This window comes from Ahaetulla prasina, chromosome 5 (assembly GCF_028640845.1).
Source record: "Ahaetulla prasina isolate Xishuangbanna chromosome 5, ASM2864084v1, whole genome shotgun sequence".
Classification (NCBI taxonomy): domain Eukaryota; kingdom Metazoa; phylum Chordata; class Lepidosauria; order Squamata; family Colubridae; genus Ahaetulla; species Ahaetulla prasina.
In genome coordinates, this window is record NC_080543.1 from 120137673 (window position 1) to 120153372 (window position 15700).

The following is a 15700-nucleotide window of genomic DNA, read 5'->3' on the forward strand; positions in this document are numbered from 1 at the left end:
GCCAGTGGACCTACGAAAGTAACAGATGACTCTAGTGAAACTTTAATTTTTATTTACCATATTGTTTAACTACCTGGGTTTCCCCGAAAATAAGACCCTGTCTCAGGGGTGGGTTGCTACCGGTTCTCCCCGGTTCAGGAGAGCCGGTAGCAGAGATATTGATGAGAGTGTGAACCTGTTTGCTCCGACCGTTATCTGGGCCCTTCTGCCCGCTCCTGCGTTATACCTACCTTTATTCCTCTGTTTTTAGCCCAGCTGAAAGGCGCGGCAGAGCAGATTGCAATGCCTCAGCTGTTCAGCAATTCAATGTGCTTGCGCGAAGCGATTGCGCGCAAAGTGTGCGCGCGAGGCGAACCGGTGCTAACACTGGTTAGAACCCACCACTGTCATGTCTTTTTTTTTCCCCCACCAAAAAAGGCACTGGGTCTTATTTTCAGGATGGTGTCTTCCACTGACTCACCTCACTTGCATGCGTCGCCCCTGGCTTCCTTTTCAGTGTCAGAAGCCTTCAGCAACTTCTTCTGTGGCCAGCAAGTCTTTTCTGAAGGCCTCTGTAGCCAATAACAGAGCTCTGGACCGATCTGGAGCTCTGTTACTGGCTGCAGAGGCTTTCAGGAAAGACTTGCCAGCTGCAGAAGAAATGGGCCGGCAAGGCAAGTGTTCGGGGTGTGCGAGGCCTGGCTGCAACTGTTCGAAGGTAAGTAGTAGGGCAGCTCCACCCCACCATCCCCACCCTAGCTTAATTTTTACCCGTGCACCCTGAAGTATGTGTATGTGTCTCGGGGGGTCTTAATTAGGGCTTATTTTGTGGGGCTTACACTGGGTGCAAAATCAAGCCAGGACTTACTTTCGGGGTAGGTCGTATTTTCGGTGAAACACAGTAACTAGACTGAAACTAGACACAAATATATAAAACTCATAAGCCCTGCTAATAATTAGTCAGTCACCAATTCTCTCCACTCACAAAAATTAGGTTAGTGCCCACAGTTGCACGATTAAATAGAAACACATATTTTAACATTTCCCAAATAAAAGTCTCATGACAGGCAAGAAGAAGCCTACAAGGGTTTCTGAGGTGATTAAGAGAGAATAGAAACTTGACTCTAAAGCTTGCTAAGATATGTTTGCTTAAGAAAAATCTAATTAGATATACCTAAAGCAAATTTAATTAAGTACAAAATAGATTTCACATGACAGCAAGAGATAATAGGGCAAGGATTAAACAGCCAGGCTACAGGGTGGGCAAGCTTTTTTTGGCATCTGGGGACCATGTCAAATATATTTGGAAGGCAAAATGAGCAGGTTGAGTATACAAAATGGACAGGGCAATGTAACACACGTCACAGGAGACTTATGGTTTTTACCATTCAAATGATCATGTTACAGAACTAAGGAGCTGTTTTTGAGTTCACATATTTGCCTCCTCTTTTCCTATGAAGTCCTCACAACACATGAGATCAGATTCTGGTAATAGATCTGGGGAAACCTCAAAACACATAGAATGAAAACAAACAAGATAGAAATAGCTGGCAAAGTACACGTTGTGGAATTTTTACCAATCACTTTTACCAGTAGTACCATGGAACAGGTCCACATTTCCCTCTGGGCAATAAAATAATGTATTATGTCTTGTTTGTGTGTGTGCATTTGCGCACCAGAGTAGCCCCATATTCTGGGTAATTTGACTAGGAGACAGAAAGGAGGAGAACTTAAAAAAAGTAGTCAGCACCAGGATGCGTGTCTCCCCTACCAACTGTCAAACTGATCCAGACCACTTATAAACTCTATTTTTTTTCCTTTTGTAAAATTGTCTCTCCCCACAAAATTGTGTCCATTCCATTATTTTCACATGGCAAGGGCAGACAGACAGTCAGATGATTTCTCAAACCTCTTGAAAAATATAATTTCCAACATTCTGCTGGGGGATGGGTAACCCCTTCTACTTGGTTAATCTCTACGTCACAAGCAAATGCAAAATACCTCAAACAAAATACCTCAAAGCACGATCTTTTTTTTTTACTTTTAAAAACATTTTTTACAACCTATTCAGCCGAATAGGTTATAAAAAATGCTTTTAAAGGGTTAAAAAAAAAGGCTCTGATGATCGCGTGGCTCAGCTGGGATCATCAGAGCCTTTTTTTTTTACCTTTTAAAAGCATTTTTTACAACATATTCAGCCGAATAGATTGTAAAAAAATGCTTTTAAAAGGAAAAAAAAGGCTCTGATGATTGTGGGACTCCGCTGTGGCATGGGCAGGGATTTTTGCCACCGGTTCTCCGAACCACCTGCCACCATTGCTACCAGATCAGCCGATCCGGTCCGAACCGGGAGCATTTCACCCCTGGAATAAATGCAACAAAGGAAACAATAATATTTAAATAAGAGTTCTTTGCCATTAAATGCAATTGAATAAGACTAACTTATTAGTTGCTGGAGCCGGGGGAGGTGGGATTTTGTTATATTTTACTATATTAATATATTTGATTCTGTTACTTTTTATTGTTTTAAATTAAGTTAACAGTAACAGAGTTGGAAGGGACCTTGGAGGACATCCAGTCCAACCCCCTGCTCACGCAGGAGACCTGTACTAGGAATTCGAACCGCCGAACTGCCGACCTTTCTGATCGACAAGCTCAGCATCTTAGCCATTGAGCCATCTAGTCAGGTGTGGTTTTATATTTTCTGTAAGCCACCTTGAGTCGCCATGGGCGAATAGGCGGCAATATAAATTCAATAAATAAATAAATATGCAGCAAAAGTTGATTAGTAAGAGATGGGGTAGAGATTATAAAATTCAAAGTAATGAACTGATGTAAGTTGCCAGGGTCAGCAATCTTTCCAACAGATTGCAATTAAAAGGATTTAAGAAACAGAGAAGGATTTTACGTTCCCGAGTAAGAGGTTCTCAAACCATCATTTGGGATCCTTGAAAAATTATTCCAAATTGTCCTCAGGAAACACTGCGGAGCAGAAGTCTAAGAGTTACTGTATCAGCCCTGAATTTGATTTCCCAACGTCAGAAATCAAAAAACTATTTTGACCAGAATCATTTTGTTAAGCTTTTTAATAAGGAAGGCCCAAGATGATTTTTCGTGACGCCTGATTTTGCAACAACTGGAGGCTAAAACATATAAAGAATGGTTGCTGGAATTGGGTATGTCTTGTTTAAGGAAAAGAAGGACTAGGGGTGAGATGAAAGCAGTGTTCCAATAGCTCAGAGATTGCCACAAAGCAGAGGGAGCCAAGCTATTCTCCAAAGCACCTGATGGCAGGACAAGAAGAAATGGGTGGAAATTAATCGAGAGAAGAAACCTAGCACTAAGGAGAAACGTCCTGACAGTGAGGACAATTAACCAGTGGAATAGCTTTCCTCCAGAAGCTGTGTATGTCTACCATGGACCACTTTGTCCTTTAAACTAAACACATTTTTTTCAATAAAGTCTCAACTAATTTGATATTAGTGGGAATTAATTTAATTTCAGTTAATCTGGCTCTGTCTCATTATGTTTAAATTCACAAGATTATCTTGCCTCCAGAAGTTGTGAATGCTTCCAACAATGGAAGTTTTTAAGAAGAGATTGGACAATCATTTGTCTGAAATGGTATAAGGTTTCCTGAGCAGTGGGATAGCAAGTTTCCTGAGTAAGGGGTTTCCTAGGCAGGGTTGAATTAGAAGACCGCCATGGTCCCTTACTCTGTTATTCTTTAACTTCATAGAGTGAAATGCAAACTAAATTAGAACAGATAAACAAATGCTCTTCCAATCAGGCTGCAACTTAAAAGAGAACCTTTTGCTTCAAAAGGACCCAATTATTTTTCTATGTGTGCATGCCAAATTCCATTTTTTCTCTTCTGAAGTTATGAATTGTGGTTGAAATGAGGACAAGTGTATTCTGTGTCAGAGCCTGCAGCTTGTGCTACAGCATCATAACTTTCCATAAACTCAAATACTTAATGATTTATACTTTACATACTTTAATATTACTACTAAGTAACATTGAATTTTTTTAAAAAACAAAATATTCTTCCATAAATGAAAAGGAAAATCTTCTGAAGAACTTCTGTTAGCATTCCCTTCAGTTACATTAGTATTAGCTTTTCAGTGAAAGACCTACAGTAGAAAGCTGCTTGGATTATTCTAAACCTGAAGAAGTTTTATAATATAAACACTATTTAGATTATATTGTTGAGAAAGTTTACCATGTCTGTTTTTCAAATTTGGAATATTTTAATTTGCTTTGCATTAGTTGATTTTTGAATATTACTTGGAACCTGCACTTGATAGTGATGGGAGAATGGACTATCCAGATGACATTTTGGTATTTTTTAAAAACTCATGATGTTACACCAGTCTTGTCTCTGTAGTGGCTTCTAATTTACTTTGATATACATTTTAATATGCTGATTCTACCCTGTATAGCAAAGATAAATTACTACAATTTCTCTAGAGTCATTTACAACTCCCAACATCCTCATCAACGGCCAGAGATCCGGAAGGTATAACTTTGTAATTATTTGTGTCTCATATGGCTTTTTAAATTATTTTTATTTAATTGCTTCTATCTTCTTCCACAGCTGATTTTGTTAAACGTTTTCTGTTTTTAAACACCTTTAGTTCAACACTGCATTTTTACATTTAATGTCACTTAGTAATGGAATTCTGCGAAAAATCTGACTCAGAAGTAGTCATAAGTAAATAAAAACAAGACACGCCGCTTGAATAATTAACCAATTATCTCAAACTCCCCTTACTTTGTCCCAACTATATTGTACAATGTAGCTAGCTGTCTCAAATTCTCCTTACTTTGTGGAACAATATTCTTCCTTGTATCTAAAATGTTATAATAAAAGGACAAGTCAAACAAAGATTGCTTTCTACACCGTTTGACAAGTCTTTTGCTGTAGCCATAGAAACCGATCAAAGCTTTAAAAATGTAGCTGATAAGATGGAAATGCAAAGCAGGGCATTTGTGTTATGGAATATGCACCTGGAGGAGGATGGGAGGGATCTCAGCAGGAACACTGTGGTTTAGCAAGGAGGAGGCAGCACATTCCAGAGAAAAGTTCAAATTAAGGTTCTGTGCAATCTTGAAATGGATAAGGGAGGGAGGAAGAGCTTCTGGGTAACCATACCCTATAATCTCTCAGAGTATATATCTATCAGGTTGTAAGATTATAGCTTTACTATACTAAGATTTTGTACATGAGATGTAAGCAAATGAAGAACTGGACTTGACTGGATTTCACTGTGTCATCTTTGGGCTGACAACTGTCTTCCTTCCCATAGCAATGTTAATCAGGGTAGATAAAAATTGATATATTTTTTTTAAAAAAAGATTTTTTAAAAATTTAAATCCAGATTTTTTTGGATTTAAATCGGATTGTTTTTTATCAAATTTATTTTAATAAAATGCTTTTGGAGTAAAAATCTATCTAAAGATAGTTTTCTATTTAAGATACATTAATAATTTATTCAGCATGAAATGGAGCTTCGTTATATAGTATGAGGCTGTATATTCTGCAATATTGAGACTGTCGGTGAGTCAACAGCAGGTCAGAGGAGGAGCCACTGCAGGGCAGAGATGACAGTTGCTCTTTAAAAATTATGATTTAAATCGAGTTGATTTAAATCAAGCCCTTTTACTACAGTACTAGTTTAAATCATGATTCAAATCCACCCTGATGTTAATATTTAAGGTTAAACAAACATTAAGTAAAGCAGACCTAAGGAAGCCTGGTCACTGATAGTACAGTACAGTTCACCAATTAGAACCTAAGTGTGAATGAAGTAAAACTTAATTTAAACAAAATGGATATGAAGGGTACCAAACTGGCTATGTTAGGAACAAATTTAGGTGGGCAAAAACCACATCAATCTAAATCTCTAATGATAAGATGAAACTATCCAACTATAAAAGAACACAAGGGAACAGAGTTATAGTAACACTAGAAGTCCATAAATTTGTACTTGATTAAAATTTAATAAAAAGGATTAAATCTATTGGAAATAAGGGGTGTCCATTAAGATAAGATAAATTTATTGTCACTTTTTTACTGCGAGCATACTGGCCCACATCAAAAATGAAACTCTGTTGCCTGCTCTCAAGAAAGTGTATATCTACCCAAACGCATACATAACACACATATACACATGCTATACGGCCTTCAGCGGGATCAGGCAAGGAGCCTTTCACGCTGGGAAGGCAGGGCTCAACTAGACAACTGGGAGCCCTCAGCCAAGATCCTGCTGCGGAGTGGCCTTCAGCGGGCTCTGGCACCAACGCCCTTCACACTGGCAAGGCTCAACCACAGAAGGGGAGCAGTCAGAAATTCCATAAACCAGGAATGGGCAGCTCAGAAATATACATCTGTCCAGAGCGACTGAGTCTGAAAGTTGGGAAGCAAAAGGAAGAGGAGGAGCTTAACAGCTTGCAGACTCAGTCCTATAGGTGATCAGACGGAGTTAACCCATTCCTGACTGCTGGTCCCAGCTTCATGGAGAACATATAAAGAACGGTTGCTGGAACTAGATATGTCTAGTTTAATGAAAAGAAGGACTAGGGGAGATATGATAGCAGTGTTCCAATATCTCAGGGGTTGACACAAAGAAGAGGGAGTCGGGCTGTTCTCCAAAGCACCTGAGGGTAGGATAAGAAGCAATGGGTGGAAACTAATCAAGGAGAGAAGCAACTTAGAAGTAAGGAGAAATTTCCTGACAGTTAGAACAATTAATCAGTGGAACAACTTGCCTGCAGAAGTTGTGAATGCTCCAACAGTGGAAGCTTTTAAGAAAAGATTGGATAACCATTTGTCTGAAATGGTGTAGGGTTTCCTGGCTAAGCAGGGGATTGGACTAGAAGACCTCCAAGGTCCCTTCCAACGCTGTTATTCTATTCTATTCTATTCTATTCTATTCTATTCTATTCTATTCTATTCTATTCTATTCTATATCTATATCTATCTATCTATCTATCTATACATACATACATACATACATACATACATACATACATACACACACATACACATTAATCATTGCCCATTTTTAATACGTAGCGGAAAGAGGAAACTTAAGAGTTCACAAGGTTGATTCTATATAGAAGAAAACTGTGACTGAATCTGGATGTTCTGCTTCGGATACCACAAATGCCCCTCCCAGAAGGTAGCAAGGAAAACAGATCGTGAAGAGGATGTGTAGTGTTAAATGTCAACATTAGGCAGCTCTAAGTGCCAGTGATGGATCCAAAAGAAAATGATACTATTTCTGTGGCAAATTTCATCAGGCGATATACAGAACAACAAAAAGAAACTGGGATACAAAAGTTGGAGAAATAGAAGATCTTAAAACGACAGGAATGTCTGGATTAGTAATGCCAAGGATCATTAAAACAATCACATGTAGAAATTTCTCATTTCTTATGAAAACCTAACTCAACCTACATAAACGCAGACTGCATCAAAATCATGTTATTGTGATGTTGTCTAACAGGAAATGGATGATGGAAAAGTCCTATTTAATAATAGTAGGTGAGAAAAATAAGGCTTTATACTTAGGCAAGAAAAATCAAATGGACAGGTATGGAATAGGTGGTATATGGCTCGAGTCATCAAATAAGGCAAAGCTCACTTAACAAACGTCCCACTTAGCAACAGAAATTTTGGCCTCATTTGTGGTCGTAAGTTGAGGACTACCGGTACTGCATCCAGTTTTGGTTACCATGAAAGAAAAAGACACTGAGACTCTAGAAAGAGGGCAGAAGAGCAACAAGGATTGCAAGGGGCTGGAGGCTAAGGCATGTGTGATGAATGGTTGCAAGAACTGGTATGTCTAGTCCAGTAATGGCTAACCTTTTTGCCATCGCGTGCCAGGAGATGGGGGGGGGTGTTGCACGCATATTCCCACGCCCATAATTCCATGAGCCCCACCCCTATGCATGCGTGCACGATTCCCCCTCCCCTCCTGCCCCTGGCATGCGATGACCCAGTAGGCCCGTTTTTCTCTCTTACCTGGCTCAAGAGCCTCTATGAGTCTGGGGAGGGTGAAAACAGCCTTTCCCTTTCTCTAGGAGTCTTTGGAGGCTGGGGACAGCAAAAAACATCACTTCCTGTCCAGCCGGAAGTTGGCAAGCAGGCAGTTTCTGGCCTCCAGGGGGGTGGGAAAGGCCGTTTTTGCCCTCCCCAGACTCATAAAAGAGGTCTGGAGCCAGGTGAGAGAGAAAAATGGGCCTCCCCCAACCCCCACAGGCCCTCCAGACCCTGTTTCCATACTTCTAGTGGGCCCAGAAGGCCTGAAAACCAGCTGAGCTGAGCTCGCGTGCCCACTGATATGGCTATGCGTGCCACCTGTGGCACACGTTCCATAAGTTCGCCATCACAGGCCTAGTCTAATGAAGAGAAGGACCAGGGGTGACTTGATAGCACTCTTCCACTATTTGAGGGGCTGCCACAGACAGAAAGGGGTCAGCCTGTTCACTAAAGCATGTGAGGACAGGATAAAATGTAATGGGTGAGAAATTATTAGAGAGACTTGACTTAGAATTAAGGAGAAATTTCCTGACAGTGGGAACAATTAATCAATGGAATGGCTTCCCTCTGGAAGCTGGGGTAGCTCCATCATTAGAGGTTTTTAAAAAGAGATTGGACAACCAATTTATCCAAAATGGTATAGAGTCTCCTGTTTGAGCAGAAGGTTGGATGAGAAGGCCTCCAAAAGTCCCTTCTAACCCTGGTTTTCTGTTTTCTAATCTGTCAGCACACTTCCAGAAACATACTTTGAAAGTTAGTGAAGTGCCAGAATCAAAAAATGCAGGTTAAATTTAGAAAATTAAGGAAATCAGGAGAGCCAGCATGATATTAAAATGGCAAAGATGAAAAGATTCAAGTGATTTTCAGAATAAATTATCATCCAGGGAGAGAAAGAGTAAGGATGAAAGCCTTAAGCAACACTGTCATGAGATAAGCAGACACACGACTCCACTAATCAAGCAAAAAAGGGCCAGAAAAGATCTCATTCGCAGGTATTTTCAAAAGCAGAAATATAACCAGATGAGGAAATATATATATATATATATATTTTAAATAAGTTCAGAACAATGTCACAATTCACAGCTAGATAGAATCTGAACAGTTATCATAAATGACACCCATATTCACATCAGAGGATTGGTGCTGAAGATAATAGAATTCTCAAGAGAGATTGCAAAATTCACTTGATTAATTACAGAAAGATCAGTAACTACATTTATTAGTGATTGGAAACTCTTAAATGAACTTTTTGCTGGGAAAAAAAGAGAAAAACAAAATAGTGATTTATCAGTTTGAAGATTAGAAAGGGTTGCTTACGGAAACTCTTAATGAACTTTTTTGCTGAAAAATAAAAGACAGAAAAATGAACTTGTGATTTATCGGTTTGAAGATGAGAAAGGGTTGCTTATGGAAAATGCCATACAAGTTGAGAGAAATGCTAAATATTGTTAACTGAAAAAGACTTAGAAGAGCTAGTAAAAAGGAAAGGGAAAGAAAAAAGCCAGGGGAAGGTAAATACCAAAATAGCTGTCAACCTGCAAGTTTAGTGAATCTGGAGTGGACAATGAAGTGAAAGTGGTAGACAGTGATATCATACAAGAAAATAACAGGCTAGAGAAGACATAATACTATGCAACACTGGGATAAATAGAAGTCATTTAGTTAGCCAGTTGGATGGGATCAAAAAAATTACTGGAAGACCTTGGATAGATACAAGTTATCACTGTACTAAGTAAGGGCAGGTCAAAATGATAAGCATTTGCACACTGGCCTTGCTTCTTCCTCACCATAACAGCTGAAATCTCATAAGATAAGATGGAACACCATAATAAAAAAATGGAACACCAAAAATATGGTAAGACCTTGTAGAAGAACATCAATTTTTTTTAGATTCTAGCCATTTTTAATGTTTATGTAAATGGGGCTCTAATCACTAAAGATAATAAAGACTGCCTTGTAGACACTATAACAATCTGATATCAACATCCTGGCTCCAGTTGGTATGATGTTGTTAAATGATACATAAACTGTGTTACAAATCCAATCTGCCTGGTATGAACAGTCTTAAGTCAAAATTAAACAAATTACTTAACTGTTACAGGAAACCAGCTGCTAATCACGTTGCTTTCCTATCACAAGAGTGCACAGCAATAAGAAGAAATAATTTGGGGTAAAGGTTTTACAAATTCTTAATGTAGCAGTAAGACTAAATTTGTTGGTAGCATAATATTGACCGATCCTTCACAAATATCTTCTGTCCAATTCAAGTTGGAAGCAGTGGAAGTCTTATTCATATTCACTCAAAGCCCTGTGGTACAATATGCCCTCAATTTGAAATTTGTAAGAGAGGAATGAATCAAATCGTTTTCTCTGCACCTCTAATGGTGCATAGACCTGAGAATAGAATAGAATAGAATAGAATAGAATAGAATAGAATAGAATAGAATAGAATAGAATAGAATTCTTTATTGTATTCTTTATTACTTTGAATCTCATATTAGCTTTCATTACACTATCACAACTTCTGAACGTTTTTTCATTAAGAATGTCATATATCTGAAATGTTCATCTGGTTACTTAAAAACAGGAAGTAGCATTTAAATGTTAAACTGTTTGGGATTTTTTTTTACCTCAAAGTAAAATTGCAGGCTTTAAACATGAATGAAGGCAAATTTAGGACTTAAACAGCTTGACAGCTTTATTAAGTAAGTCCAACCAATGCTATGCATAAACTGATCCTATAAGATTTTGTTGAAAATTTTAAATTTGAAAAATGGAATATTAGCAGATACAATTTCATCCTCCAAACTATGGAGAGCCATGGTTTTTAAAATACGGCATTTTCTCTTTATCAATGACCTTTTCTATGTACTGTGCATCCATAGGATTTAAAACCATCAGCATATTACCAACCTCTTTATTTTCAGTGAACTGCAAAGTCAAGATAAGCAACTGAAATGCAAATATGACAAATAAAATCAGACATGAAGAAACATTCAAATTTCCCTTTCTCTATTTCCTATTGACATCAGCATTATAAATCCTTTCAGGGAGGTAGATTTGGGTCCCTATGGAAGAACTACAAGGTCCTGGCTGAATCAGGAAATTACCACCTACATTTTCCCAGGAAAAACAAAAACAATATTATCTATTCAAAGCAGCAGTTCATTGGGCAGGAAATTATGTATTTCAACAAACCCTGAAATGATTCTATTAATAAAAGAGAAATATGTGAGAGTGGTTCAACTTACAAATCTATATAAACAGAGGATCTGCCTTAAGCATGTTACATTATACACATGTGCTATTTAATATGTATAAACAAATATAGTTATATTTCATATATACTGAAATGTATCTATATCATATACTTTCATTTTCCCAGATTGTATATATGTTACATATGTTAAAGTTTAAAAGAATGAAAATTATGAGGAAAGCATCAGCAGGCACTTACATGGTATCTGTTCTATGTTTTAAAGAACATTTACTGCTAAACATGATAGGCTATAAAGATCACTGGATTCAAATTATGTCCTAAAAATAATTCAGTTTGATTCTGGCTTAGGAAAATGAGTGAATTATGGTTTAACTTAATAAAACTCCTATGATTTGGACAGCAAACCATACTTAACAAACTAACATAGCCACAAAGTGAGGTAGCGAATACACATTGCTAAGAATTCAAGGGAACCTCACAACTTATCATTTCAAAGAGTGAGATTAATAAAACATTAGGTTAAGTTGTTTAGGAAAGAGGGAAACTCAAACCCACACCCCATACAACTTTTAAACTAAACATTTATGCTAGTTTACAGATTTTTCTTTAAAATTGTGTAGAAAAAATAACTTTTGTCCCTTAAGAAGTTTAACCAGAATCTTATATATTTATGAACATTCTTCTCCACCATAGAATATGTCTTCAAATACGAAAATATAGAAGTCCTGATTAGTATTGGGCTACCTGGATCCTTTTAAGAGGACATAAATACAACTGTGGTGTTGTTTTACCAAGTAATATAAACTTAGGATACTCTAGAACAATAATAGGGGATATTCCTTGAAATAGAGAACGTTCACAAGGCTCAAGTTGTACTTGATGGTTAATGTAATAGAAACACTACTCAATATATTGTTGAAATCAATAGTATTAACCAAACTTTGAAATTAAAATAAACCTTCTACTTTTCTCATAAAGCTATTTAGGTGTGATTCTATCAAAATAAAAATATTGACATTGGTCCATCTCAGAGAATGACTTGTTGGATTCTCTCTTTTTCCTTCAACTCACAGATTGTTCTGGCGCTATCTTGTTTTTTTAATCGCAACAGAAATGCTACATAAAACTGACACAATTCATCAAGTAGTAATCATACAAAGATAACCCCGCCCAGCTGATAATAGGTCTGCTTGCGTGGCATGGGTTATTGTTTTTTTAATTTGTATGAGAATGACCCATCCATTAGCAACATCAAGTAGACATGCACAATAACTCCCCAGGCTCAAAACCAGATAGTTAATACAGATAGTCCTCAACTTACAACAGTTCATTTAGTGACGGTTCAAAGTTACAATGGCACTGGAAAAAAGTGACTTATGACCAGTTTTCACACTTACAACTGTTGCAGCCTCCCCATGGTCACATGATCAAAATTTGGATGCTTGGCAACTGACTCATATTTATGACGGTTGCACTGTCCCGGGGTCACGTGATCCCCTTTTGCGACCTTCTGACAAGAAAAGTCAATGGGGAAGCCAGATTCACTTAACAACCGTGTTATCAGCTTCACAATTACCGTGGTTCGCTTAACAATGGCAGCAAGAAGGTTCGTCGAAAGGGGCAAAAGTTATTTGACCAATGTCTCGCTTAGCAACATAAAATATCAAAGTGCAATCTGTCCATCTGATCAGAATCTGTAGGCCCATGGCCACGTGATCAAAATTCAAACACTTGGCAATTGATTCATATTTATGACAGTTGCAATGTCTCGCGGTCATGTGATCGCCTTCTGACAAGCGAAGTCCATGGGGAAACCAGATTCACTTAACAACCGGATTACTGCAGTGATGGTCGAGCGGGGCACTTTTCTGAAATCAGACCACTTGACATGGAATGACCCAAAGGTCATAAAATGGGATCAAACTCATTTAACAACTGTTTCGCTTAGCCACAGAAATGTTGGGGTTCCGCTGTGGTCATAAGTCAAGGACCACCCGCAGAAGTTCACCCGGGTTCAGTGAGAATGCAAACGGGTCAGGTCAATAAAGGAGAATATTTGTAGCTCAGAGTTGACATGAAGGGGGGTCCTTGGTGCTCTCTGAGCTTGGTTGCTTTCTTGCATAAGTTTCATTACCCAAACTAGGTAAAAAACTATAACTAGCACTGTTGATGTTGGGTAATTTTATTACTGTTGGGTAATAAAATGTCTGCAAGAAAACAACCAAGGTCAAAGAGCCCCAAGGCAACCTCGGATTAGGTACAGGTTGTCCCTGCCTTACAACAGTTCATTTAGTGATTGTTCAAAGTTACAACTCAAAAAAATGTAACTTATGACCATTTTTCGCAGTGACGACCTTTGTAGCCTCTCCATGATCGCGCAATCAAAATTCCGACGCTTGGCAACTGCTTCATATTTGCGACCGTCTACTGCGTCCAGGGCTCACGCGATCCCATCTAGGGACCTTCTGGCAAGCAAAGTCAATATGGGAAGCCAGATTCACTTAACAACCGGGTTTACTAACGTTATCGACCGCAGTGGTTTCCTTAACAACCGTAGCAAGAAAAGTCATAAAATGGGGGCAAAGTCACTTCAGAAAGGTCTCTCCCTTAACAAGATTAAAATGTTGGGCTCCGTTGTGGTCGCAGGGTCGAGGACTAGCTGTAAAACTCCTGGAGGAGATTCACTTTCGGCTATCTCACCTCCTCCAGAGAAAATCGCTCATGAAAATTGTCTCGTGTAATTGAGACAGGGAAAAACAAAACACGGGTGTAACAGAGAGGCAGGATGGATGGGTGAGGGGGATTTTACAACCTGGCTGCAGCTTTGGAGACTGGGAAGGAAGCAGAGGAGGGAGGGAGGAGGGAAGGGAAGAAGGGAGGGAAGAAGGAGGGAAGGAAGAGAGAAGCAGAGAAAGAAGGATGGAAGGGAGGGGAAGGGAAGGGAAGGGAAGGGAGGAAAGGAGGAAGGGGAAGGGAAGAAAGAAGGGAGGAGGGAGGGAGGAGGGATGGAGGAGAGAAGGAGGGGAAGAAGGGAGGAGGAGGGAAGGGAGAAAAGGAGGGAGGAGGAGGGAAGGAGGAAGGAGGAAAGGAGGAAGGGAAGGGAAGAAAGAAGGGAGGAGGGAAGAAGGAGGAAGGAGGGATGGAGGAGAGAAGGAGGGGAAGAAGGGAGGAAGGGAGGGGAAGGGAGGAAAGGAGGGAGGGAGGAGGGAAGGAGGAAGGGAGGAAGGGGAAGGGAAGAAAGAAGGGAGGAAGGAGGGATGGAGGAGAGAAGGAGGGGAGGAAGGGAGGGGAAGGGAGGAAAGAGGGAGGGAGGGAGGGAGGAGGGAAGGAGGAAGGGAAGGAGGAAAGAAGGAAGGAGGGAGGAGGGATGGAGAGAAGGAAAAAGGGAAGAAGGAAGGGGAAGGGAGGGAGGGATGAGAGGGAGGAGGGAGGGATGAAGAAGAGAAGGAGGGGGAAGGAGGGAAGGAGGAAGGGGAGGGGAGGAAAGAAGGAAGGAGGGAGGTTGGAGAAGGAGGGAAAAAAGGGGGAAGGGAGGGAAGGAAGGAAGAAAGGAAAGAGGGAAGAAAGGAAGGAAGGATGAAAGGGAGGGAGGGAGGAAAGGAAGGGAGGGAGGAGGGAGGGAGGAAGAAGAGAAGGAGGAGGGAGGAAGGGAGGAAGGAGGGAAGAAGAAGAAAGGGAGGAAGGAAGAAGCGCGGCTCTTCCCCCACCCCCCCGCTTCCAGGGTCCTCCGGGGACGCTCGGTCGGCAGGCCTCGGCCTCACCAGACCGGCTCCACCCGCCGCCTAACAACAACCCCCCGCAACCCCACCGAGGGAGTCGCTCACCACTTGGTACCGACTGACGGGCTGCTGCTGCTGCTGCTGCTGCTCCATGATGGCGGCGGCGGCGGGGTTGGGGTGGTGGAGGTGAAGCGCGCGTCGGGCCTAGCCGCCTCAGCGCTCTCCTCCTTTCAGCCTCGGGCCTGCTTCCTCCTCCTCCTCCTCCTCGTCTTCTTTTTTCTTCGCTCCTCCCGGTTCCGTCTTCCTCCGGCTCTGCTTCGCTCCGGCGGTGCCGCTGGCTCCTCCCCTGACGACCGCCTCCTTCTCCTCCTTCGCCTCCTCCTCCTCCGCCGCCTCCTTCTTCTCGGGGAGCCGGGCGCTCGCTTTCCAACCCGATCGCCTCAGCAGGAGACCGGGAGTGAAGCCCGGCCTGAGGCGAGAAACGGCTGAGGAAGAGGAAGGTTCACAGGGGTTGAGACGCCTTCCAGGCTCTCGGCGGACCAAAGGAAAGCCGGGCGGTCTTTTCAGAAAAGGCTGGACTGCCATCAGTCAGAAATGGTGTTAGGGGCTCCTGCTTGGGCATGGGGGTTGGACTAGATGACCTACAAGGTCCCTTGCGATTCTTCTGTTACTCTATTCTTTTCCTCTTCCTTTACAGCCCACATAACTATGTGGGGTTGGATTAGATGACCTATA

At 40.7% G+C, this 15700-nt stretch overlaps 1 protein-coding gene across 2 annotated transcripts in view; it reads right to left on the minus strand.

Annotated features, from left to right (window-relative positions):
- The window catches only part of NDFIP2 (Nedd4 family interacting protein 2), a 44973-nt gene extending 29647 nt beyond the window's left edge, over positions 1-15326 (minus strand). The window contains exon 1 of one of the 2 annotated variants that reach the window (XM_058185543.1): positions 15071-15326. In XM_058185543.1, the coding sequence (XP_058041526.1) occupies positions 15071-15118 (48 nt within the window). In that variant the 5' untranslated portion in view covers positions 15119-15326. The remainder of the gene's footprint in view (positions 1-15070) is intronic. The other variant, XM_058185544.1, reaches the window with a different exon arrangement.
- Between the last annotated feature and the right edge of the window lie 374 nt (positions 15327-15700).